The 25,291-nt window shown below is 47.0% G+C and overlaps 1 protein-coding gene across 2 annotated transcripts in view; it reads left to right on the top strand.

Moving 5' to 3' along the window:
• The window catches only part of Efcab6 (EF-hand calcium binding domain 6), a 167,084-nt gene that overhangs the window by 68,844 nt on the left and 72,949 nt on the right, over positions 1 to 25,291 (top strand). For both annotated transcript variants that reach the window (XM_057792082.1, XM_057792080.1), the window contains 4 exons: positions 4,701 to 4,849; positions 19,215 to 19,325; positions 22,153 to 22,261; positions 24,070 to 24,237. In XM_057792082.1, coding sequence (XP_057648065.1) covers positions 4,701 to 4,849; positions 19,215 to 19,325; positions 22,153 to 22,261; positions 24,070 to 24,237 — 537 coding nt within the window. The remainder of the gene's footprint in view (positions 1 to 4,700; positions 4,850 to 19,214; positions 19,326 to 22,152; positions 22,262 to 24,069; positions 24,238 to 25,291) is intronic.

Below are 25,291 nucleotides of genomic sequence, written 5' to 3'. Positions count from 1 at the left end.
TGCTCCTCTTGTGTCCCTACCGAGGAGACCACGCGCCAGGTTTGGTTGAGCACGAGCACTGGTCTGACTGTGTGTGATGATACTGTGCCTCCATGAACACTCTGTTCCTCTTGTGTCCACACTGAGGAGACCATGTGTCAGATTGGCTGTGTGTGATGATACTGTGCCTCCATGGACACTCTGTTCCTCTTGTGTCCACACTGAGGAGACCATGTGTCAGATTGGCTGTGTGTGACGATACTGTGCTTTCATTTCATCACAACAGAGTGAGTGTTCTTCCCAGGGCCTTCTGGCCCCTGCTGTGCTGTGAGGAATCTGAGGTCATCCCGATGGCTCTCTTGCAGCTGATTTGGGTGTCCCCAAATCTGTTCTTATGTGTTGACCCTTGAAATGTGAAAAGTAAAGCTGAGCCTTGTCCTAACTTGGCACATTTTGATGTCACTTCTTGGAACATGGGTGTATTTTTTAGCTGTCTAGCTTCAGGGCTTCACTGAGCCTGCAGATATCTTGGGTCATAACACAAAACCACACATGCCTTGTCCCTCCCTCTTCTCCTCCTCCCAGTCCTGCCCTCTTCCCCAGCCCCACTCCTTCAGTACGATTCCCAGGTGTCTTTGTATTGGGTCATCTTTGCTCTGATGGCCTGGATGTTTCCTGCTCCAGGTTGCACTAACCCCTCTGTATTGATATTTCTCTGCTTTGAGATTCTTTCAAGCCCCCTTAGTGCTTGTCTGATTGCCACTTCATTTGTTGTTTCATTTTTGTTTTTTGAGACAGGGATTCTCTGTGTAGCTCTGACTATTCTGGAAGAAGTGTCTTGGCACAGTTGCAAAGCCCTCTGTTTTTACCCTGTTTGTACGCAGGCTATGATCCACCCAAGTTAAGCTGCAGCTGCATTAGCACCTTCCAGATGTAGAGTCTTCTGTTATCACCTCCCTCTGCATAGTGGCTGCCGCCTCCCCGCACACTGTCATCACCCTCTTCCCCCACCCCCACCCCCGCATAGTGCCATTGTCACCTCCCCTACAGTAGCTCATCATGTCGGTCTCCTGCAAAGCATCTGTGTTACCTCCCCCTACAGTGTCTGTATCACCTTCCCCTGCATAGTATGTCATCACCATCCCTGCAATGTCTGCATCACCTTCCCCTGCAGTGTCTGTCACCTCCCCTGCACATTGTCTGTGTCACCTCCCCCTGAAACGGTGTTGCCTTCCCCTACTCAGGGTCTGTTATCACCGCCCCTTGCGTAGTGTGTGTGTTACCTCCCCCGATCAGTGTCTGTCATCATCTCATCTCCTGCAATGTCTGTGCCACCTCCCCCGGACAGTGTCTGTCCTCTTTGTCCCCTGCACACTGTCTGTGTCACCTTCCCCAGACAGTGTCTGTCCTCTTTATCCCCTGCACACTGTCGTCACTTCACACAGTGTCTGTCCTCTGAACACTGTAGAACACATGTTCTATGGTTGCATTTGGGTTGTGTCACTAAGTCCCACTCTAAATGTGTATTTGCATAGCGTCTGGCACATGGTGTTGTGTGTCCTGGAAATCCCATCCAGGCATGGAGTTGCTGTCAGTTGATGCTCTAGAACGTGGTTCTGTTTTAACTGAAGCATCACCCTGTTTCCCACGATCGCTTGCACACCCACCATGAGCATATGGAGTTCTGTTCCACAAACCACCCTACCTGACACAGTTAAACTTGCTCATATTTGCCTGTCTGATTCAGTCTTCCCTGGGAATTTGAGGGTCATTAGTCTTTTTGCTAAGGCATAGAACATCATTTTATATTTTGAGACTTTTGCCTAGAATATTTGTTTCCTTTATATCTACTTTTAGATATGTCGAATGGCACGCACCAAATCTGTGTTGCCCTCTGGGTCACTATTAGTGAGTAAAGCCAGCCTAAGTGCTTCTGTTTTGAAGTCCTCTAGCCCTGGTGGAGGAGAAGGATGAGAGAGAACACGCACTGCTGAAAAACACAGCCTTGAGTGCAGAGACAGAAAAGGGCAGGGCGCTGGGGAGAGACGGTGGAATCTCATTGAGATGGGCATGGGGAGGTGTTCATAGAGCCACTTGAGTCAAGATGGAAGCTGGCTGTAACTCTTGCTGGCCCATCAGTTATGTCATGGCAAGCAAGTCGTTTGTTACCTCAAAGACCAACACTGGTGTACACTAATTCTCAGGAAAATGTTTCAACATGCCACTGCTAAGTGACGAAAGCCTCTGTCCAGCCCGAAAGTGTGGCATGTTTGCCATTTGTAAAATCATTTCTGTAGTTAGAACCACATTGGGAGCCTCCAGAACATAGTCCCATGCCTCTAGTTCCTTTGTGTGGTGTGCTGAATTGCTTGTATTTTTCTTACACAAAACCTTAATATTTTAAGTAAACAGTGAGGGTTGTTGTGGTGGTGGTGCTGGTGCTGGTGCTGGTGTTTTTTGTTTCTACATCACTCACTCATTTTCGAGAAGCTCCTAGTCATGGCAGAGCATGCTCTGGAAAGCCTTCTTGAAGCCCACAGGCCTCTGATATGTTAAGATGGATTCTATTAGTTGGGTGGTAGTTTAAGGCTTTAATCCTCAGTCTCCAGAGGCAGAGACAGACAGATCTGGTCTATGTAGTGAGTTCTGGATCAGTCAGGGCTATATAGTGAGTGAGACCCAGTTTCAGGAAAAAAAAAAGGATAGGTTTTATTAGCCCAGTAAATACATGGAGACTGCACACCACGTGATACTCTAGCTTCTCTGGGTGAGTCTCTCCCCGGTCAGGGCTCAGATGAAGCTCTCTCTCATGGAAGAAGTAGGTGAGCTTGCTGAAGTTTTTTTATTAATTCTTTCTTGGAAGCTTAGCCCCACCCCTCCTTTTTTTCTTTTTTTATTTCTTTTTTCTTTCTTTCTTTCTTTTTTTTTTTTTTTTGATTTGGGTTTGATTTGGGTTTGTTTTTTTTGAGACAATTTTTCTGTGTTGCTTTGGAGCCTGTTCTGGAACTCTCTCTGTAGACCAGGCTGGCCTCAAACTCACAGAGATCCGCCTGCCTCTGCCTCCTGAGTGCTGGGATTAAAGGTGTGTGCTTCCACCACCTGACTGCTTAGGCCCTTTCTAAGCAGTTTAGAATTCTAAAATTTATCTCTATGTGTGTGCGTGCAAGCACATGTGTAGAGGGGGTGGTGGGCCGCTTTCCCAGCGCCCGGCCGCCCGCATGCTGCGGGCCACGTTCCTGCTGCCAGGCTCCTGGCCACCAGCTAGCTTATGCCCCGAAATAATTACATGGAAACTGTATTCTTTTAATCACTACCTGGCCCATTAGCTCTAGCCTCTTACATATTGATCTAACCCATTTCTAATATTCTGTGTAGCACCACGAGCTGGCTTACCAGGAAAGATCTTAACCTGCGTCTGTCTGGAGTGGGAGAATCATGGCGACTGACTGGCTCGGCTTTCTTTCTCCCAGAATTCTGTTCAGTCTACTCCGCCTATCTAATTTTCTGTCCTATTAAAGGGCCAAGGCAGTCTCTTTATTTAACCAATGAAATTAACACAAAACAGAAGACTCTCCCCCATCACACGTGTGCACGCACGTGTGCGTATGTGTGTGAGCACGTGTGTGTGTGTGTGTGTGTGTGTGTGTGTGTGTGTGTGTGTGTGTGTGTGTGTGAAGTTAGAGGGCAACCTTTGGGAGCTGGTTTTCCCCTCCACCATATTGACGCAGGATCTGTCACTCTGTGTATTCCAGGCTCTCTGACCAGTCTTCCCACCTCTGTAGGAGTGCTGGAATTACAAGCACATGCCACAGAGTCTGCAGAACTCTTTATGTGGGTCTTGTGCATCCCCTTAATCCCTCCGAGGATTTTCAAGATCCTGACCACTGCTGTGTTCAGGAGCATTTCCAAAACTACTTCTTCTTCCCTGGGTGGATGGAGCCTCCTGTACACGTGTGTCCATTTTCAGACACCTGTAAAGAAAGCTGCCTCTTACACCAAATTGATGGTTATTCTATTTTCAATTTAGCAGGAAAAACTGAATTCAGACAAACTGAGATGGTTGAAAATAAATATAGTTATCAGCTAATAATAAATAGCAGTGTTCCATAAATGATAACCAGTGCCCACAGGGTTTTTATGAGTCACGAGGACCAGCTTTGAACCAACTTCATGCATCCTCAGAGTCTCAGTCAAACCAGAGAAAGCTGGTTTGCTCCTTTATAATCATCCCCCTTTTAAAACCATGATTTATGAGGTGTCCAGTGTCTATTATGTTTATATAATCCTTATATTAATCAATTTCCACGCCACAAAAGCAACTTCTCTTTTTAATGAAATGCTCCCAGCTTGCAAATCTGCTGGCTTGACTTATCAGAAGTGCATGGCATGGGCTCTCGGTAAGGAACGCTAGAAGCGTATTAAGATGCACCACACTGGCAGAGCTGCGCAGTGTTTTTAGTGCTGCAGTTGGAGGTAAAGCCATCGTCCTTGCCGTCCCTCCCTGAGAAGCTTGTCAGCTACAAGCAGGGTGTTGTTTGTCGTGGGCTCATCCATTAAACATTGGGGGTTCAGTACACGCCACAGTAACCTTTTTGATCAGTTTTCGGAGATGGGAATGTGGGGAGGTTTCGGTTTAAAAAGAAAAACAAAAGTGCCGTGGTTGCATGGCTCCAGGATGTTGACTTGACTGAGTGCAGCACCCGAATTTTAATTCCTTGCAGCTTTCAAAGTCTTATGAAAAGATCGAGAAAGCCCTGAGCGCAGGAGACCCTTCCAAAGGTGGCTACGTCTCGCTGAATTACTTGAAGGTTGTCCTTGACACCTTTGTATACCGGTTACCGAGAAAGATTTTTATCCAGTTAATGAAAAGGTAAGAATCCGATTGTTTCTTGACAGGTTTCCCCCCAGACATCAGCCGAGACAACACAGAAGAACCTCGTTTATTTTTTATTTAGTGCTTTAAACTTGGTGCCACCGAGATTTCCCCATGTAATCAAAGGCAAAGAGAAAGCCCTACAAATCCACTCCCGAGCTCAATCCCCAGCTTTGAGGTCCCCCAGGTGCCTGCTGGTCACTACCTTTGTGCCTCTGCTCGTTTGCCTCAACTCCGGCGTCTGAGAAACATCGGGCCTCTCATTTCCAGGTGCCTCCAAAAGATGCACACCCTTTATCACAAAGACAGACAGTCTCCAGACAGGAAAGGATCATCACTTACTGAGAACTGTCTGTCCAGGGTTCGAGTGCAGCCGCTGCAGTTTCGGAGAGTCAGAATGTAAATCTTTCCGCACATCACCACTAGAGGCTCACCTCACATCCTAGATCTCTGTGGCTGTGATTAAACACTATGGCCAAAAGCAACTAGGGGGAGGAAAGTGTTTATTTCATCTGAAGGTCATACTCCATCACTGTGGGAAGTCAAGGCAGAAACTAAGGCAGCGGCCATGGTCCTCAAGGTGGTCTCAGTCTGCTTTCTTATTGCTCCCAGAACCACCAGCCTAGGGGTGATGCCACCCACAGTGAGCTAGGTCCTCCTATGTCAATCAAGAAAATGCCCCGCAAACTTGCCCACAGGGCAGTCTGGTGGGGGTATTTTCTCAATTAAAGTTCATTCATCCAAAATGACTCTAGCTTATGTTAACTTTACATAATACCAGCAAGCACACTTTGATTGCCTGTTCATCTGCAGACTGCCTTCCACCTGTTCCTTTTCTAAAGGCTAGATTAAATGTTCCTTGGAGTCTTCCTCCAGCCTGGATTTGAACCCACAGCACCATTTCCTAAGGTCCCCTTCCCTCCTGCAGCCCCCCATCTGCCCTGAACTGGCACCTCTGAGGACCATGGCTGTGGCTTTATCTGCTTCAGGGAACACTACTCCACAGACTGGTGAGATGTGTGGGCTGCCTGTTTCCCTGTCCATGTTAGCTGTCACTGTCAATCACACGTAGATCCCATAGTTCCCTAGAGACGGTACGATGGTAATATTCTGTTTGTTCTTCTGCCATGTTGCCGTGCTTCTGTGATGAGGGTGTGCCATCTCCACAGTTAGATAAGAAAGTCAGGGACTAGGGAGACAGCTCAGAGTGTAAAGCACTTGCAGCACAAGTGTGGGGACCTGAGTTCAGATCCCCAGAACCCACATACAGCTGGATTCAGGAGCATGCATCTGTGACCCAGCACTGATATGGTGAGATGGGAGGACACAGGAGTCCTGCGAAACTCCCAGACTGTATGCAGACATGGGCAGGAGGCCGTCTCCAACAAGGTGGAAGGTGAGAAGTGGCACAGAAGTCCTGTGACCTCCACATGGGTGCATAGCCTGCTCACACCCCACACAAATCCAAACAAGACAACAGCAACAAAACCAAGTACAATCTGCAAAGAAACGCTGTTGCTTGGCCTTTCTGTGGCTGCTTTTCAAATAAGGAGTTGGTTCACCAGACTCTTCCACAGAGAACAATGGGAATCTTTTCTTAATAACTTTTCCTTCCTTCCTTCCTTCCTTCCTTCCTTCCTTCCTTCCTTCCTTCCTTCCTTCCTTCCTTCCTTCCTTCCTTTCTTCCTTTCTGTTTGGTTTCTTTTTGTTTTGTTATTTCAAGACAGGGTTTTATTCTCTAGCTTTGGAGCCTATCCTTGAACTCACAGAGATAGACCTGCCTCTGCCTCCCGAGGGCTGGGATTAAAGGTGTGTGTTACTACCACCCAGTTCCTAATAACCTTTTCTTAACTATTACAAATTCTCAAATTTAAATGTATTTCATACATTCTAATTCATTATAGTCCCCCCCCCCCGTCTTCCTCTCTTTCCTTCTTCCCCCTTGTTAATGTTCTCAGACAGGGTCTCACCCTCTAGCTTACACTGGCCTTGAACTTGAAACCTGTCTGTCTCAGCCTCCTGAGTGCTGCACCACCATGCCCAGCCTGTTACAGTCCTACTTGCTGAGACTCCATTGTTCCCTCTTGGCTGGTGGGACTTTTCCACACTGGTGCCCGCGTCTTGTTGCTGGGGCTGTTATGGTCTCTGAGAGCCTTTTTGCTTTCTGATATGATAAAATGCTCAGTCTCTTCTACCCCTCGCCTGACACCAGGATTGGCCATTCAGGTGGGAGTGTGGCATGGAGGGACAAAAATACTCCTCAGAAGTGCCTTCCCTCAGGGCAGTGAGGCAGAAGCTGATGGAAAGTGTCCTGAGGAAGTATAGGCGCACTGCCTTGAGGGGCTGGGTTCATTCTGGGGCACTCTGATGGCACTGCACATGGCAGAGGGGAACCCCACTGAGGATTTCCAAAACAAGTAGCGCATTGATCCCAGGGAGTGGCCTAATGACTCAGAAAACAGCTCTGTTGGCAACCAACTTTAGGACTTATTTCTAGGATATCTGGAGGCCATATAGAGCCCCTTCTCAGTCTCAAAATTCATAACAGTAATTTAATAGGAATAATGGAAACAGCTAGAAGATACCCCCCTCCCCCCACGCTCTCCTTCACACACATAAGAAACTTTTGCATTTGTAGTCAGGTACACCCACAGTATTGCTTTGATTTTAAAAATAGAAATGACTGTCTTAGACACCTTTCCTATTGGCTTCATATTCTTGGAAATTATCATTTTAATGAATGCATGAAATGTCATTCTGCTAACATTTACCAAGTGCCTTCCTCTGCCAGACACGGTGGTAGGTGCTAAAAATGATGAAATAGACAATGAATAGATCCCAGCTGGGGTAACCTGCCAAGTGATGAGTACCACAGGCGCATAGAATGAGTATGTCAGAGATGCAAATGGCCGCCATGTTCTTTTGGTAGGGCCTCTTCTTCAGGGACCCAGAGTTCTCTGAGGCCTTTTTTGGTATTCACCCAGAATTCCCAGGGGGACCAGCACCAGAAACAAGAGCAAAGTGAATGCCCCAGTGTCTGCATCATGATTCATGTATTGGTTGAGCATCTCCAGCCTGAAAATCCAAATTCTGGACTATGGAGACAGCTCAGTGGGTAAAGGTACTTGATGCTCAAGCCTGATTGACCTGCATTCAATCCCTAGAGCCCACCTACAGGTAGGCAGAGAGAACTAGCTCTGCAAGATTGCCCTTTGACCTCCATACATGCCATGAGGCATGCCCCCACCCCACATATACAATAATAATTTTAGAAAGAAAATCCACATTTTGAAGTGATTCTGAATTTGAAACTTTCTGAACTCTGATGTGATATCTCTGAGGGTCCTAGTCGAAATACAGGCTAACAGAACTGTGTCATGTATCCTCAGGTCTGTCTGTGTCCTGTAGCTTCAAGTCTGTAAGCGTGTATGAAACACATGGACGGTTTGTGTTTAGACTTGAGGTCCCTCCCCAGTATTCCCAAACTCTAAACAATCTCAAACTGAACAGCATTTCAGATATGGGACAGCCACCCAGTGTGACACCCACCTCCCTGCGCATAGACCTGAAGGTGTATGTGTGGCCACCTCTCAAGAATCACGAATCGCCAGTCTCCTCCAGTATTAAAACACTGTGGTGCTTTTCTAACTGTGTTTGTCAGGTGGCCTCTACTGGCCAAGTTTTCAAAAAGGTGCTTTTTAGACAGGATTTCACAGAGTTGCCCCCGCTGGCCTCAAACCCATAGTCCTCCTGCCTCAGCCTCCTGGACCCTGGAGTTGTAGCCATGTACCACTATGCCTAGCTTTCCCAGGCTTTCGTTTTATTGTTTTGTTTTTATCTTCTCTTTTCCTTAGTCGAGTTAACAGGAGTCTCGTTTAACTTTTCAAAACCCCAAGTCTTAGCTTCACAGTCTTTTTTCTGTCATTTTCTAGACTCAGGCGTATTTCTCCTCTGATCTTCGCTGATGACACTGTGCCTGTTGATCTTTTTAGTGGTTGTTTTGCTTTTTGGTTTAAGATGAACTTGTTGAAGATTGGAGATAATTCTCTTCTCCTTCCCCACCCCTCTCTCCATGTTCATGTTGCTAAAATTCCTTCTGGTTCCCCCCTTCTCCTGAGGTCCCCAAACAAAGGCAAGATTCTGCAGAAGTTCACTCAGGAGAACCAATGAGTTTATCAGGCTTCCTACAGAGCATAGGTGAGGGACACATGCAGGGTGTGGGCGTGCCAGCCCCTGCATGCAGCGCTGGGAAAGCCTTTATCTGGCAGGGGTGAGGGTGTCCCCTCCCCCGCACAGGTGGAGGAGGCTAGTCTTCCCTGTACACTCTAGCTGTACACTCTAGCTCTCCCTGAGGCCGCGTGCAGTCAGGGCAGAGTTACCAACAACAGGTGGTAAGGAGCTGGACGCTCAGGTGAGGGTCTCAGAATCTCCCGCTCTCCATCAGGGCACAAACAGCCAATCAGCCCCGCTGGGAGGGCCTTCTGAAGGGGGTGCTGCTGGACTCCCCAAGACGGTAGCTGTGTGACTCAGAGGATAGGGTTACATAGCAGTTCCAGCACAGGCGCGCACATGGGGAAGCCAGAGGGCCGCTTTGGGAAATGGGTTCTCTCCTTAGGCAGGATCTCTCTTGTTCTGGCCACTGCACAGCACGCTGCATACCGGCTGACCTTGCTGTGGGCTGAGGGCACTCATCACCGCGTGGAGTTTCCACCCTAGTAGCATATGTTGCCATCACGGGCTGTGAGTGTTCCAGTTTCGCTTCCTCTCCCGCATTGCACATTAGCGTCATTTTAAATATTGATCATGTATGAGGCACGAAGCGGTGCCCTGTTATTGTCTTAATTTGTCTTTCTGGGGCTGACACTGAGGTTGGCCGCCTCCAGGTGCCAACCTGCAGTGACTCTGCCTCCCGTGGTGAGAGTCTTCCTCCTGTCCTAATGGGCTAATGGCCCAAACGGAAGGATTTAAAGTAGATTTTATCACCTTCAGGTTTAATTCTTTGTAATCATGTATGCATCCAAAGAGAACCTGTCTGTGTGAGAACTCCCTCAGCTTACTCTTTCCTTTTCATTAGCACGATGTTCCAGCGTCTCAAAGTTTGTACTTTAATATAATCAAACACATCCATCTTCTCTTGTTGGATGTCTTCTGTCATTTAGAATTTGTCACTCACGATTCCTGCCCAGCTTGGGCTAGAAGCTCGCTCTAGCCCATGTCTCATTCCTAAAATTAAACACTTGTAGTATAAATTGGATATTTAAATTAAAATTTTTTCCAAATCGATGATTTATTTTCCTGTTGTTATTTATTAAATTATCATTTCTCTCCATTGTTTTTAAAATGGCTCACCCATAATTATTTTCGTGTGTGTGTGTGTGTGTGTGCGTGTACATGTGTGTCTGCCTGCTCATTGCACAGCAGATGTAGAGGTCATAGGACAACTTGTAGGAGTCATTCTCCCCTTCCACCACATGAGTTTGGGTCACCAGGCTTGACAGCAAGCCCTGTTACCCAGCTGGTTTTGGTTTGCATACCTTAAATCATAATTTGTTCTAACCTGTATTCCCTATGCTATTACATCAGTTTAGATTCCCACTATGCCCAACATTTCTCTGGCGCCTGTCTGGTGTGGCCTATCCATTGAACAAAGACAACCCATTCATTTTCCATTATGGCTTTAGAGAGAATGCCAGCTCCCCACGCTGCCAGTTATTTGTCCATAACCCTATTTCTTCAGTTTAAATGGTGACTGCTAAAGACTCGGGATTAATCCATCATCCCTATGCGGGAAGCCCTGTTGGGTTTTTACCACGAGCTACCTGTGCTGGGGGCCTGGGCTAGGAATGGAGTCGTGAGTGCCTGTGAGGAGCAGTGCTGGAATCATATGGTCCACAGGGTTGTGCCCACATCTCTCTTGCTTTTAGCTGAAGGCCTCCTTGACTACTATCTACCCTGGACTCAGAGCATCATGAGAAAGCAGACATAGTCTAAATTTTCTGATCTTACCAGCATGGTCTGTGTTTACCTGGGCAGATCTTGTCTTGCTATGTCTACTAAGCACCCAGTCCTGAGTGTTCCCAGATACCCCATTCACAGTCATCTCCCACCTCCCCGACCAGATACAAGTGAAAGGCAGTGGCATCGGGTGTCTTGGTTAGCAGACTCCCTCCTGCCTAGAGCATCTGCACCCATCTACTGCCCAGCAAAGGTGTTTCCTTATGCGAATAATCGGAATCACTGATATTCAACTCAAGCATGTGTCCTCTTGTTCGTGATTGGTGACATAAGGCCCGGCAGCTTTTTATTTGAAGGGACTATTCCAAGACCCTAAGTCCTTAGGCACTTTCCAGGATGGTGGACCTTCATGGCATCCTCTCTACCCCTTTGGACTCAGGTGTCTGGCTGCAGCCTCCAGAGTAATTTTTCCTTCATTCGATGATCCTTACTTCATGGAGTACAGGAGTCGCAGAGCAGCCAAAGCAAAGCAGTTTGCCTTGTGACCTTACCAAGTCGAAATCAGCTTAGAAAATAGGCAAAAGTGGCCGGTGAATCTGAGCTGGCACAAATGATGGTTTTCTATTCGTAATCAGACCTCTCTTCCTCTGAATTCCCCATCGTGAGACGCGCTATGAGGTACAATCTTCTCCGTGCCTAGCGTGCCCCCTCCCCAGATTCCTTATCATATTGGTTCAGGTCATGAAACCTTTTCTAAATATATCCTGGGCCTTGAGAGTCCCTCTGTTTCTGACCTGTGACCTGTCCCATAGCAGACTGCCTGTAACCTAGGGCAAACTGACAGAACTTAGAGAGTAGATGCTGGCTTCCCACTAGGGAAGATGGGCCCAGTGTCTCCTGCTTACCCACGACTCTCCGAGGGGCTCTAATGCACCTCATACTGAAAATGGCACCCACAATGATTCATTTCTTACAAGTGTCCAGTGTGACGGCTGTGGCACATGAGAACACATCACTCTGTGAGTGTCAGGGTCCCTTCACATTTTGTTCCCACAAATGCAGGTGGGGCAGCAGTTTCAAGGCGACATGAAAGTCTGCCTTTGCTGGGAGGCACTGGGAAACTGCCAGTCGCTCTGTCCCCAGCTGCAGAGGTGATGTCAGGGCCTCGTGGACCTCCAGTGTGACTGCATCTTCACCTCATCCGCAGCCAGTGATCCACAGTCATTGTCCCAGGCCCAAGGAGCTCGTGCATTGGCCAACCAGGTGACTTCAGTGGACACATGCTGGGAACCAGCCCGTCTGTCTTTTCACTCTTCAGCAGTTGCTGTGGTCTTCCCTGGCCCAAGGAGGGCAAGCAGGGAAGCGGGATGCATACATTTTCTGGTGTGAGGTGCTGTTCCCTGTGGGCCCTTCCTGGCCCTGTCTCTCTCATCTCAGACACAGCCAGTGCAAGGCTCTACACTCCCAGACAATCCAGATCTTCATGACATATTGTGGAGCCGGTGAGCAACTACGGGATAAGCCTATAATCTCAAGGGGCCTTGCGGGAAATGAATTTGACTTTCACCCATCACCTCTGTGAGCCTCTGCTAGGAGGAAACTCAGTTGTAGCCTTGGCTGTTTTGTAAGCTTGTTCTCCATGGGTATCCAGAGGCATCCTTGACCCAGGAACTCTGGGTCTGAGTGCTAGGCTGTTTGTTTCTTGGGCAAAGGCCACAAATTTCTACATAAAAGGGTCAACTCTGGCATCTGTTTCCTCTGACTGGGGTTTTCTGCGTAGATCTCCAGAGCCAAGCAGACCTGGCTGCACTTAGGTCCTACCTAAGCACCATGTGGCCCCTTTGTTATAGCCAGAAATTCTCATATGTGTGAGCATCTGATCATTTGGTGTTGTATGGTGACTCCCTTAATCTGCAGCTGTAGGAGTGTTCCCGCAGGAGCTGAGGTTTCAGCAAAGAAATGCGGGCTCTGTCCTGACAGTGAAACCAAGCAGTACACACCGTGGCTGCCTCTCAGCTCACGCTCAGATACCAGAAAACCTGGGAGTAGCCAGAGGATGGGCCACATGGCAGCTGACCTGAGAGCAAAGAGCAGGGAAGCTGGAGGGGCAGGCAGAAGGTCCTGTCTACACCTAGGACAATGGCCACTCTGGTCTCCCTGTGGAGGGAAGGGCCTTCCAGGCTTGCCGTGTGTATGAAGGGGCTTGGTGGAGTTGAAGGTGGGAGAGAGAACAGGTGATGCTCATTAGAACAAAACCACAGTGTTGCTGCTGGGCAGCTACGAGAAGCAGAGTCAAGGGCAGCAGTACAGGTGTAGATTGCCTAGCACCCAGACTGTAGGCAGGAGGCACAGACAAGACCACCCAGACTGGAGAGGGGAAGCGGGACAAGGTCAAAGCTTTAGGCGCTGAAGAGGGGCCAGAGGCAGCCATGGCGGTCCTGGCCTCTCCTTTGGCCGTCCTCTTCCTGCCCTCGTCGCTGTTGTACCTGCGCTGCATTCTGCACGGAACTCCTGCTGTGTCCTCCTAGTAAAGACCCTGGACCCACGTGACTAGTGACTAGTTTCTGTTCTTTGTCCAGCCATGCAATTTTTAGCACAGTGTGATGCACCCATTGTTTCTTCTTCTTCTGCATGGTGGATGCATCTGATGTCCTAAGTCCCCACCCTGATTCCTAGGGTATTGGACACACAGGGAGCTGGTGTTGTCTCTCACGTCAGGAGTCAGAGCAGGGGTTGCCTGGGGCAGTAAAGGATCCATGAGTGTAGGAGAGAGGACAAAAGCCAGGTTCAGGAATATGGCCCGTGGTCTGTGTGTACAAGACCCAGGGTTTGATCCGCAGCCCCCTGTAGAGGGTGCAATCTCTTCGTGACTCAGGTTCATAGTGCCCTCCGTGGAAATTCTATGGAAAGTATGGCCTGTTTTTGAAAGCTCTGTTTATTCATGTTAATTAGAAAGCCACGTGTGTTCCAAGAGGAAAACAAGGAAACCATAAAGGAAAAAGTAGATTACCTGGGCTCGTAATAACTAGTGAAAAATACTGCTAATATAGTCAGAAATTGTGCTGCTAATATAGCCAGAGGTGGCCCCTGCTAATAAAGCCAGAGATAGCTGTTGCTAATATGTTTTCTATATCATTTCCGAATCTGTGAGTACACGTACGCACATGTACGTTCTCGCATGTGTTTGTAGCTGGAAACATCTGAGGTTTAATTATGGTCTGTTTTCTCACAGACTGTTGCATCTGAAGCTTTCTCATTCTATTTTAAAAACTGAAATGCGTTTTGTCACCCCTCAAGTCAAAGGGGCTTGAACCATTTTAAGGTATATATCACATATTGCTGAAAAGCACTGCAGAAAGGTGTTAATTTATTCTTACAGGGGAGGCTCGTGAGAGCATTTTGGCAGGCATTTAACACCGGGACTTTGGAATCTTTGCTAATTGATAGTCAGCAGCATAGTTTCTTGTTTTGATTTGCCTGTTCTTCATTTCATATCTCTCTCTCCCTCTCTCCCTCTCTCCCCCTCTCTCTTCCTCCCTCCCTCCCCTCCCCATGTGTATGTGTAGGTCATAGGGCAACATGTAGGTATTGGTATCTTTTCATTTCAGAGATTGAACTTGGGTTATCAGGCAGCAAACACCTTTCCCCCTGAGCCCTTTTATTTGTCCATTGTTTGATGATGTGGGATGTCCTTCTATATATGTGTTGCTTTTATTGGTTGATGAATAAAGCTGTTTTGGCCAATGGTTTAGCAGAGTAATGCCAGACGGGAAATATGAACAGAGATAGAGAGTAGGCAGTCAGAGAGATGCCATGTAGCTGCCAAAAGAGAAAGACGCCAGAACATTGCTGGTAAGCAAAAGCCTGTGACAATACATAGCTTAATAGAAATGGGTTAATTTAAGATGTAAGAGCTAGCTAGAAATACACCTGAGCCATCAGCAAAATAGTATTGTAATTAATATAGTTTCTGTGTGATTATTCGGATCTGGGCGGCAGGGAAACGAAAGTGCAGTCTCTGTTTACAGTTTTCCGTTAAAATATATTTATGTGGCTACTTTTAAAGTGTGTTCATAGGCTTCATTTACACTCTGTGTGTTTGCCCTCTTTCCCCTAGCCCTATTGAAATGTGACTTTTATGCCATTGATGAGTTTGGGCAAGGGTGCATTGTACGATAGCTCCCTCAGTTGAGATAGACAGCTATGGCTTTTACTCTTGTCCTTTGTAACCAGCCACCTCCTCTTACCACCACACACACACCAATTATATGTGTTTTTAAAAGGGTTTTTTTTTTTAAATGATGTTATTGTGGGGGGGGTAGGTGTGTGCACATTGATGCAGTGCCTTTGGGGGCTAAAAGAAGGCATCCGATCCCCTGGGGCTCGAGTTAGAAGTGGTTGTGAAGCCTCTTGATGCGGGTGTAGGAACCAGACTTAAGTTCTCTGACAGAACAGCAAGCACTCTTAACAGCTGAGCCATCTCTCCAGAATAACAAAACAAAAACAAAAACATTTTAAACATGGAATTTTTTTTTTAAAAAAAAAATTACGTTTCTGTGTGGTGGTGCACATCTTTAATCCAAGCATTCGGGAGGTAGAGGCAGAGGCAGATAGATTTCTGTGAGTTCCAGGCTAGCCTAAGCTACACAGTGAGACTCTGTCTCAAAAAAAGTTACAATTTCAACCATTTGTGGCTAATAATTAGAAATACAAGTGATTTTAAATTGTTATTATGATTTTATCTTATGTTTATGAGTATTTGGCCTCCATGTATGTTGTGTACCACATGTGTACCTGATGCATGTGGAGGCCACAAGAAGGTGTCAGATGCCCTGGAACTGCAGTTACAGATGGTTGTGAGCCACCACGTGGGTGCTGGGAATTGAACCCAGGTCCTCTGCAAGAACAGCCAGCGCTCTTAACCACTGAGCTGGTGTTTTTCTGACACAGAAATATACAAGTGAAAATGTTCATTAAGTCTGTTTTTAGTGAGGTCACTGACTTACTTTGTAGACGGCTGATGTTTTCTGAGTCTGACGGTCACGAGTCCTGGGAATGACGGCCTCTCACACTGCCACAGTGCCCTGCCTCGCCTCTCCTGCCCCACTGCACTGGCTTGGGCAGTTTTCCCTCTGTCGTCCTTCTCCCCAGCTTCCAGCCTGGTGCAATCAGGTCAGCCATGGGCTTTCCATAGCGGTCCTCCTTGCATTAGTAAGGAATTCCTTTTCTCTTCCTTGTTTGCCAAAAGCTTTTTCTTTTACCATGAGTGTTGAGTTTTGTCACGTTCTGTTCTGTATGAGTATGGCCACCGTGTAGCTCTTCTGCACCAGTCTACTAGAGAAAACACAACGTGAAATGAAAATACAGAATGCTGATAACTTAATAGGGTTCTCTAAGGGAACTGAACAATAGAATGAGCATCTGTTGAAAGGGGTTATTAGAAAGGCTTGCACTGTTTGGTTCTGGGTAGTCCAGCAATGGTTGTCTTACACCAGAGATGCCAAGAACTTGGTAGCCGCTCAGTTCATGAGGCTGGGTGTCTCAGCAGTCCACACTGGAACTGTGGGCCTGGAGCATTCCTGCAGAGCCGTTATCCTACACAGAGGTTTTGATGGCTGATGCCGTCGTGTCTGGAGCAGGAGCCAGGGCATCAGTGCCAGTGCTGGGCTGAAGTGTCCCTCTAAGTGGATGGAGGAGTACCAATAGTTAGCTCTCCTGGAGGTGGTCCAGTGTTTTCTCAGGGACTGGTTGGCCAGAACTCCCACTTGGGGCAGCCAGATGTAGAAAAAGATCTAACAGTTGTCATTCATGTGACTGATGGCTTGTCCGCCACAGTTCAAATTGTTCAAAGAGGGAAAAAGCACAAAAAGAAGCACATCAAGGTGTGTGTGTGCATGTATGTATGTGTGTGTGTGCATGCATATATGTGTGTATGCATGTACGTATGTGCATGTATGTATGTGTGTATATATGTGTATGCATGCACGTACATGCATGTATGTATGTGTGTATATATGTGTGTGTATGTATGTGTGTGTATGTGTGTGTGCATGTATCATAGGTTAAACATGTAATTAACATTCTCAGAAGTGCTTAACTTTGAACAGAGACTCTTAGTGAGGGTTGGGTCTCCCTCGATTAAGCCAATCAGTAACCCTTGTCCCACATCCCTACCCTCTGTGACCAGCCAGCCCTACTCTCAGTCACTTGAAATATTTATGATGGAACAGGCATCAGTTGTCCAGTGTCTAGTGACAATGATGACATTTCTAAAGTGGACTCTTGCTGCCCCAGAGGCCCAGCCTGTTGCCACAGGGGGAACAAGTCAGTCGGTGGAAGGTAGGGCTGACAGTGAACAGATCTGCATGCAGTGACCTAGCGAATGGGAGTGCAGCACGGGCATTCATTCTTGTCCTGAAGCAACCTTGTGGCAGATTTAGATGCAGTTCGTGCAGTAGATGGACTGATGGACACCTCATCACCAGGGAAAGTTTGGGGCCAAATGATACTCAGGATCTTAATCCCCTGGCCACAGATGCTTCCCAGGTCTGCAAACTTCTGGGATGAAGACAGTCACTCCTTTAGGTTGTTCTTGTCAGGTGTGAGGGTGACAGTTCTCAAGGTATTTTTGTAGACAGTAATGAAAGAAAACACCCAGGGCCGAGTGAGATTAATTACTGCCAGAGCGAGGCCTGGTGGCCTGGCTCAGCTTTAGAACCACGGCAGGCAGGTATCTTTCATCCTACTCTGTATGCTGCGGGCAGGCTCAGAGCAAACCCCCTCTACTTCCTGTACTTTCTGTAAATATCATCGATGTAAGCTAGTGTTTCTCAACACTGACTCCTGACAGCTTTAGGGTTTGAATGGCCCTCTCACAGGGTTACCTAAGACCATCAGAAATCACAGATATTTACATTGCAATTCATAACAGTAGCAAAATTACAGCTATGAAATAGTGGCGAAAATTATTTTATGGTTGGGGTCACCACAATGTGAGGAACTGTACTAAAGGGTCGCAGCATCAGGAAGGCTGAGAACCGCTGATGTAGGCCAAGAATTCAAGTTTTTCAGACCAGTTTCCATGCAGATTTGTAAAGCAAAGCAGCCTGCCTCATGCTGCCTTTGGCCTCTCGGATGTGACGTTTCTGTGTGAGCTCTTTGTCCTCCTGTGTTGGAGGGGTGTGTGATACTGGTGTTTGACCCACCAGGAAGCAGAGGCATGTGATCACACACTTGCATGTTGCTCACCGTGTGCTGCAGCTGTTGTCTTTATCCTTTCAGAGCCTCCTTGGCTTACACTGCTGTGGTTTCACCATGAGCACTTACAAAGGAAGCCCTTGTCGAAGGTCTCCACACGAGCAAGCAAAGGGACAGAGATTTGCACTTCCTCTCACTTTAGGATGTCCCCATTGGCATCTTTAACTCCATGATTTGGGGCCCTGACTCACAGGACCATGTCAATTTAGAAGTGCACGTTTGACCAATTTTCAGTTATTTATTCTTACTAAAGCTTTAATTATGCTGTCATGTCGGTAAGACTACCTGGAGACGCAGTCTCACAGCAAACTCCCTAGTCTCTGTCTCTTACAGTCTTTCCTCCCCCTCTTCCGCAATGTTTCCAGAGCCGTGGGCGCAAGAGTTGGCTGCCTGCACACGAGCTGACCAAGGACAACAATAGGCATGCCAAAGTGGACAGGGGAAAGACCACGAGGCCTCAACCCTACACAAAGAACTACAGACAGCTAAGGGACGCTGAGAGTGGGAGAAACAGTCTCCCCAGGGAAGAGCACACAAATTGCTTATCCACTACCAAATGGTCAGCCCTGAGAGCATACACTAAAGTAACATTGTACAGAGGGAACAGGTTATATTTAAGAATGTATATGTATCTGCAGGTCACAACGTCTAGTGAACAAAAAAGAGGCCATGACCTTGAAAGAGAGCAAGAAAAGGTTTGGAGGGAGGAATAAGGAAAAGGAAATTATGTAATACTAATCTAAATAAGGTCTACCCAGAACCACTGTACCTTCCTCTCCACAGTAAACAATGACAGGCTAAGGTCACCAGCACTTTAAAAGCTATCACCCTGCCAACCAAGGTCATTGAATTCTTCAAGTAATGAATTCAAAAATATTATCTTGTGAAGATCAGAATTTAATGAATTCCCTTTGTTTCTTTCTGCAGAACTTGCCACCACTGACAGAATATGGCAACACAGGGTGCTAAGACCTGATTTCTCCCTTGCTTTTAAAGACTCAGTCTGTGGTGCTATTTTACAAAATGACTTTGTTTGCCATAGATTGGAAACTTCATATAAATTCGTAGCAGCTGGTTTCGACTCAATATTAAGTATCTAATCTGTGGGGTATTATAGGAAAAACTTTATTGTTGTTTTCATTTCATGCAGATTTGGACTTAAAACCACCACGAAAGTCAATTGGAAGCAGTTTTTAACAGCGTTTTATGAGCGGCAGGGGTTGGAAGTCAGCAAGGCAACTCCCCAGAAGAAAAGAAGCAGGTATGTTTAAAACCGCTTTACAAACCACAGTAGGCATTAGGTTGGAGAACATGTGGATTAGAGTCTTTCATTCATTCAATGACCAACTGTCTCCACTGACTAGTTGTCAAGTTTTACCTAGCTTTTTAGCGTCTATAAATCATTTTGCATTCACTTTTCTGGCTTTTAAGTTTCCTTAAACAGTAGGGATAGCATTCTTGTTCCAGTTTCCAGAGGGAAAAGAGCCCGGGTAATACCAGTGGGGCCACACGCCCAGAGCTCGAAGGCTCCTCCAGCGCACACAGAACCTGCTCACCAGGGTCCCTCAACTCCATCTGTGTCCCAGGAGACTGCGTGCAAGCTAGCACTTGCTGTGTGTTTCATGGGAAGGGGAAGAACCTGTTTTCCCATTGCTCTGCTAGCGATGCGGCCGTTTGGGGAGTTTCTTGCCTCGGGCAGCAGCGTTTGTTCCCTGCTAATGTCTGCTGTAACTTCTAACTGGAAGTTGTAGTGGCAACTCAGAAATGCAAAATAAATAAAGGGCTAAGATGCCGCTTTAGACTTTATCTCCAAGGGGTCTGTTGTTTAACTTCCGTGTGATCTTTATTGATTACCATGCATGAGCCGTGAAGAAAACAGAGTGTTTTGTTGTTTTATTTTTAATAAACATATAATTTCATCAGGTGCATTGAGAGTGTTTGGCCCTAGTGCAAAGGAAAATATACTACAGAGTTAGTTCTCGCTCTGCTTTCCTGGGGCCTATCCCACCTGAGGACCCAGGGATATTAAATGACCATCTGGCTATCAGCTTTGCAGGGGTCCAGAGCCCTGCTCTACTGTGAGGAAGCAACTGTGTCTGAGGAGGCTCTGTAAGCATGTGTCTGAGGAGGCTCTGTGAGCATGTGTCTGAGGAGGCTCTGTGAGCATGTGTCTGAGGAGACTCTGTGAGCATGTGTCTGAGGAGGCTCTGTGAGCATGTGTCTGAGGAGACTCTGTGAGCATGTGTCTGAGGAGACTCTGTGAGCATGTGTCTGAGGAGGCTCTGTGAGCATGTGTCTGAGGAGGCTCTGTGAGCATGTGTCTGAGGAGGCAGCTGTCAGCATGTGTCTGAGGAGGGGCTGTGAGCATGTATCTGAGGAGGCTCTGTGAGCATGTGTCTGAGGAGGGCCTGTGAGCATGTATCTGAAGAGGGGCTGTGAGCGTGTGTCTTGAGCAATTACTTCCATTTTGCTACAGTTTTCTTGTCTGATAGTACCTTGTCTAAGGCTTTCCAGGATAAAATTAAAGTGTTATTTATTTATGGCATTTTTTTTTTTAATTAGAGACAAGGTCTCACTGTGTGGTCTAGGCTGACTTTGATCTTATCATCTCCCTGTGTAAGTTTGCGGGTGTGTGCCACCATGTCCACCTGCTGACTCTCAATAGCTTTGAAGCATCTGTCCTCCAGTGGGAACATAGTGCTCCGCAGGAGGCTCATGGCAATCTCAAAGGACATTTTTGATTTTCGTGGTAGAGGTGACGTTGTGTAGTGAAGTCTATTGTAGGGAGGCCAGAGGCGCAAGAGGTCTTCCCACAATGGAGAAGGGCCTGTCACTGTGCCTGATATCCATGACAATAGACAAGGGGGATTGCTTACCCAGTATGTGCTTGTGCCAATACGGTTCTGACTTTCACGACACTGTCTTCCGGTTATCACATGAGCCAGAGTACAGTTCTAAGATGGGGTAGCAGGTGTGCTGTCGCAGAGCTGACTAGACAGAGTATCAAATCCCTAGCAAGTGTGAGAATGGTCCCATACAGGAACCACCCACTGTCACGTCCTATATTGTGAGAATAGAAGAATTCTGTTGAGTACTGAGGAAAGGGAGGCCCATGACTGAGTTTTATAACAAGGTATCTAGTTCTTCCATTGCTGTAACAAAACACCATGACCAAGGTAACTTACAGAAATAAAGCGTTTATTTGGGGCTCATGGTTGCAGATGGTTAGAGTCCATGACCATCATGTTGGAGAGCATTGCAACAGGCAGGCAGGCAGGCATAGCGCTGTAGCTGTAGCTGAGAGCCCACATCTTTATCCACAGTAGGAGGCAGAGAGAACTAACTGGGAATGGCATGGAACTTTTTGAAACGTCAAAGCCTACCCACAGGGACACACCTCCTCCAACAAGGCTACATCTTCTAATCTTTCCCAAAAAGTTCAACCAACTGGGGACCAAACACTCAAATATATGAGTCTGTGGAGGCCATCTTTGTTCAGAGCACCACACAGGGGTCTGTGTCTCCCTTTCTGATAGGAATTTACAAGGAAGCCTTAGCTCTCAAAGTGGATGGCCATGGCCTCCAAGAGCACTGGTATGGTCGATGGAGCTTCAGGGTTAGAGGTAAGAAAAGACAAGAAGTCTTGAGGGTACAAGTGACCATGGCACAGTCACTGGAGGACAGAGGCTGGGACTTCCCATGGCCTCAGCTGCAGGACTCATGTTCTGCAACTTACTGCCTGCCCCATGGTCCTGGTGGCCAACAATCTCTGATTTCCTTCCTGGTCTTTTTGTGAGATCAAATTTGTGGGTTTGAAAGATGTCTGATAGGGTTGCTCAGCATCGGGGACAGCAGGAGGACAGGATAGCATAGCTAAGAGATGGCTGTGCACATCTTCTCTAGGACAGTTCTCTGTCATATGTCTTCCACACCTAGTAGCAAACAGGCCTGCCCTTGTATACGATCTTTTTTGAAGAAGAGCCTCTGCAAAGCCCGTACTGTAAGAATTAGTTAGAGCATTTGCTTTTTGCCAGAGCAAGTCCAAGGGTGCAATATCCTTCCTAGTTTTCTTCTGCTCCTTTTTGCAGCACTGACTCGAGAAACCAGTCTCGCAAGGAAAATGTCATCAAGAAGTTATTCAGGTACTCGGAGGAGCGCTTCACAGCCCTGAAGAAGTCCTTGTTAATTATCAGCACGGTAAGAGCCTGAACCCTTCTCTGGAAAGATCCACAGGAGGTAGGAAAATTCACACTCAGTGTGGCAGTCAGGAGGCTACATCGTGTTCTTCAGGACAGGATAACCAAAGGGACCAAGTGGACAAGCATGCAGAGACATTGGAGTTCTCATACGCTGCTGATGGGAAAGAAAACTTGTTCAACTACTCTGAAGAACAGTAATTCTATACATAGGTATCAGCCAAGAGAAACAGAAACACAGCCTCACAAAGATGCGTGTATAAATGTTTCAAGAGATGCTGTCTGTTATGTTCTAACTGGAAATGACCCAGACACAGATAAGTAGTCTATGACATGTCCGTGTGACATGTCCTTAGAATACCAGTCAGGAGTGAAAAGGAAGGAGATGCTAGGAGTGAGAAGGAACACAGATGTTCAGGAGATTGGGGGTGACACAAATGCTCGGGTGTCTGTGATGGTGGTCGCGCAATGCTGGGCACACGTCAGAAGTTAGTAAGGAAGTTGTCAGTGATTCCAATTTGGATGTTTAAACACTAATTATTATTCAAAAACAAAACCATAAACAGGCATATTTAGTCCGATTACCTCAGAGAACCTGTCTTCCATAACCGGGAGATGTGAGTACAAACACTTGCTGTAAAAGCATGAGGACTTGAATTCAAGTCCCCAGCACCCAGCAAAGCACCAGATATGGCTGTGCACCGTGTACCTGGTGCTGTTGAGAAGAAGGCAGGTGGACAGCTGGGGCTCTATGGCAGCCAGTCTTGCTCAGAGAGAGATCCTGTCTCAATAAAATAGAGTGACATCACACCAGTTAACCTCTTCTGGCCTTCACATGTAACATGGGATATCTCCACTCACGTGTGTACATACACCACACATACACATAGAAAATAATAATAAAATAAGAATTTCAGGAGCTCAACACTTAAGAGCACTTGCTGCTCCTTCAGAGGACCTGGGTTCAGTTCCAGAACCTGACTTCCTGTGACTCCTCTTCTAAGACATCTGACACCCTCTTCTGGCCTCCAAGGGCACCAGGCACACATAGTGTGCATGCAGACACTCACACATCCACATATAAAAATAAAAGAGTAAGAACTCTGCTCTCCTAGCCTCTGGACCCACATTTATACCATACTCTGGCAGTCAGTGACGGCTGCTGACTGACACTCGAAATTCCCTCTCCGGGGTAGAGGCTTTATATTCCCACCTTCTCAGAAAACAGGGGCTATTGATTTTCATATTTAGTTATCAACAGCATTCAGTTCCATGGAACATGCTTACCTCAGAAGGCTTTGCTTCTAGTATTTCTTTTATGCAATGTGGCAGAGATCTCTCCCTCAGCAGCTGCCCATCTGTGCAACCCATGAGGCTGGAGAGACTGGAAACATCCTATTGATACTCAGATCAGTTGGCAAGCTGCAGTGGAGCTCAGGGAGATTCTGAGCCAACAGGTGGGGCTAGGAGGAGGAGAAGGGCTCTTCATGCTGTGGAGACCCTTGGGAAGGAGTTGGCCTGTGCTCCCCAAAAGACCTCATTCTTCCAGGCTCTTTCTTGCCTTTTGCCTGGCAGAGGATCTCTTCTTCTAGGAAAAGGCTTAGGAAGCCTCGGGGGCGCCCACCTCTGCCCTGCTCTTATACACATACACGGTGTATGTAGTGGCCATTGGCTGCTGTTTTAAGTCATAGCTCAGTTTGGCTGAAGCCAATGCTTTACTATTGCTGAGTATGCACGTGGCGTTTCCTGCCTTTTATTTATTTTTTTTTTTTAAAAAAATCTTGATATTATTTACACTCTCCTACTCAGACGCCCAGTGGACACATAGCTTGGGACGAACTGCGACATGTCCTAAACTGCATGGTTGCAAAGTTAAGTGATTTGGAATTCAATGAACTGAAGCAGACATTTGACCCCGAGGGCACTGGAGTAGTGAAGATCAGCTCCCTACTGGACGCGTTGGATGATAGCCCCAAGGTAGGTCACCACGGTCTCTTGACTGGGTGACTCCCAAAGCCAGGAAGTCAGCATTCTTAGCAAAATGCAGTGTAAATAAATGAATGAATTCACATTTCTGCATGTTTTCATTTCAGGTTACAGTTAAGAGGTCATCTGGTTTAAGTTTTTGTTTTCTAAAGCATATCGCAGATGCTCTCTGGCATTTCTGAGAAACCTGTCCTTGTCTGAAGCGACAGGCGCTGGGCAGCACTGCACTTGCCGCCAGGTCTAACGAAGAGGTGTCTGGGGGTCACACCTGGTGGCAGCAGCACACACTTGTGGTCCCAGCTCTCAACAGGCTGAGGCAGAAGTGCTGCGAGTTCGGGGCTACCCTGTGTGAAGCGGAATGCCAGGCTAGCCAGGACTCTATCATGAAATGTATCTGAAAACAATAAAACAGCTACAACAGAAGCATGCTTGGGAAGGGGTCCCATGCCCTGATCTGACACAGTTTTAGGGGTAGCCACCCTGTTTCCCTGCTGTCTACCAGTAGCTTTCAGTCATTGCTACTTTTGACTGAAAGACGGGCAGTTTTATTAAAAGTAGCTCTGCAGCAGCAATTAACATCAGCAGTCTTTAAGAACACTGAAAAAGTCAGTTTGCTGCATGCATGGCTGTGTGGCCTTAGTGTCAGAATGTTGAGCTGTTTGCCTTCACCATGGAGGGAAATTGCTAGGCTGAGCACGGACGGACCTTCACACACCTAAGTGTGAAAAACTTAAGTCAAAATGTATAGGTTTGTCCATGCCTTCACACACATACACACACACTTTTTAAGCATAAAAACTGTGGAAAATGATAGAGGAGTTTATGGTTCCTCAAGGCAGACCTTGGTTACATCCATTCCTAGCCGTATTGGTCAGGAGAAATTGGATTTGTGTGTTCAGGCAGTACCTCAAAGTATACCTTGACTCAGTTTACCACTGCTGCTTGAGAACAAGATCAAATGAGTTTTCAGGGCATGGAGGTCATCTGGGGTGGGAGCCTGAGCCAGTGTTCAGTTTGCGGCCACCATCTCCATGAGCTACGTCCA

Source organism: Chionomys nivalis, chromosome 17, assembly GCF_950005125.1.
Source record: "Chionomys nivalis chromosome 17, mChiNiv1.1, whole genome shotgun sequence".
Lineage (NCBI taxonomy): Eukaryota > Metazoa > Chordata > Mammalia > Rodentia > Cricetidae > Chionomys > Chionomys nivalis.
The sequence above is the reverse complement of the archived record's forward strand: the minus strand, read 5'-3'. Positions and strand labels throughout refer to the sequence as shown.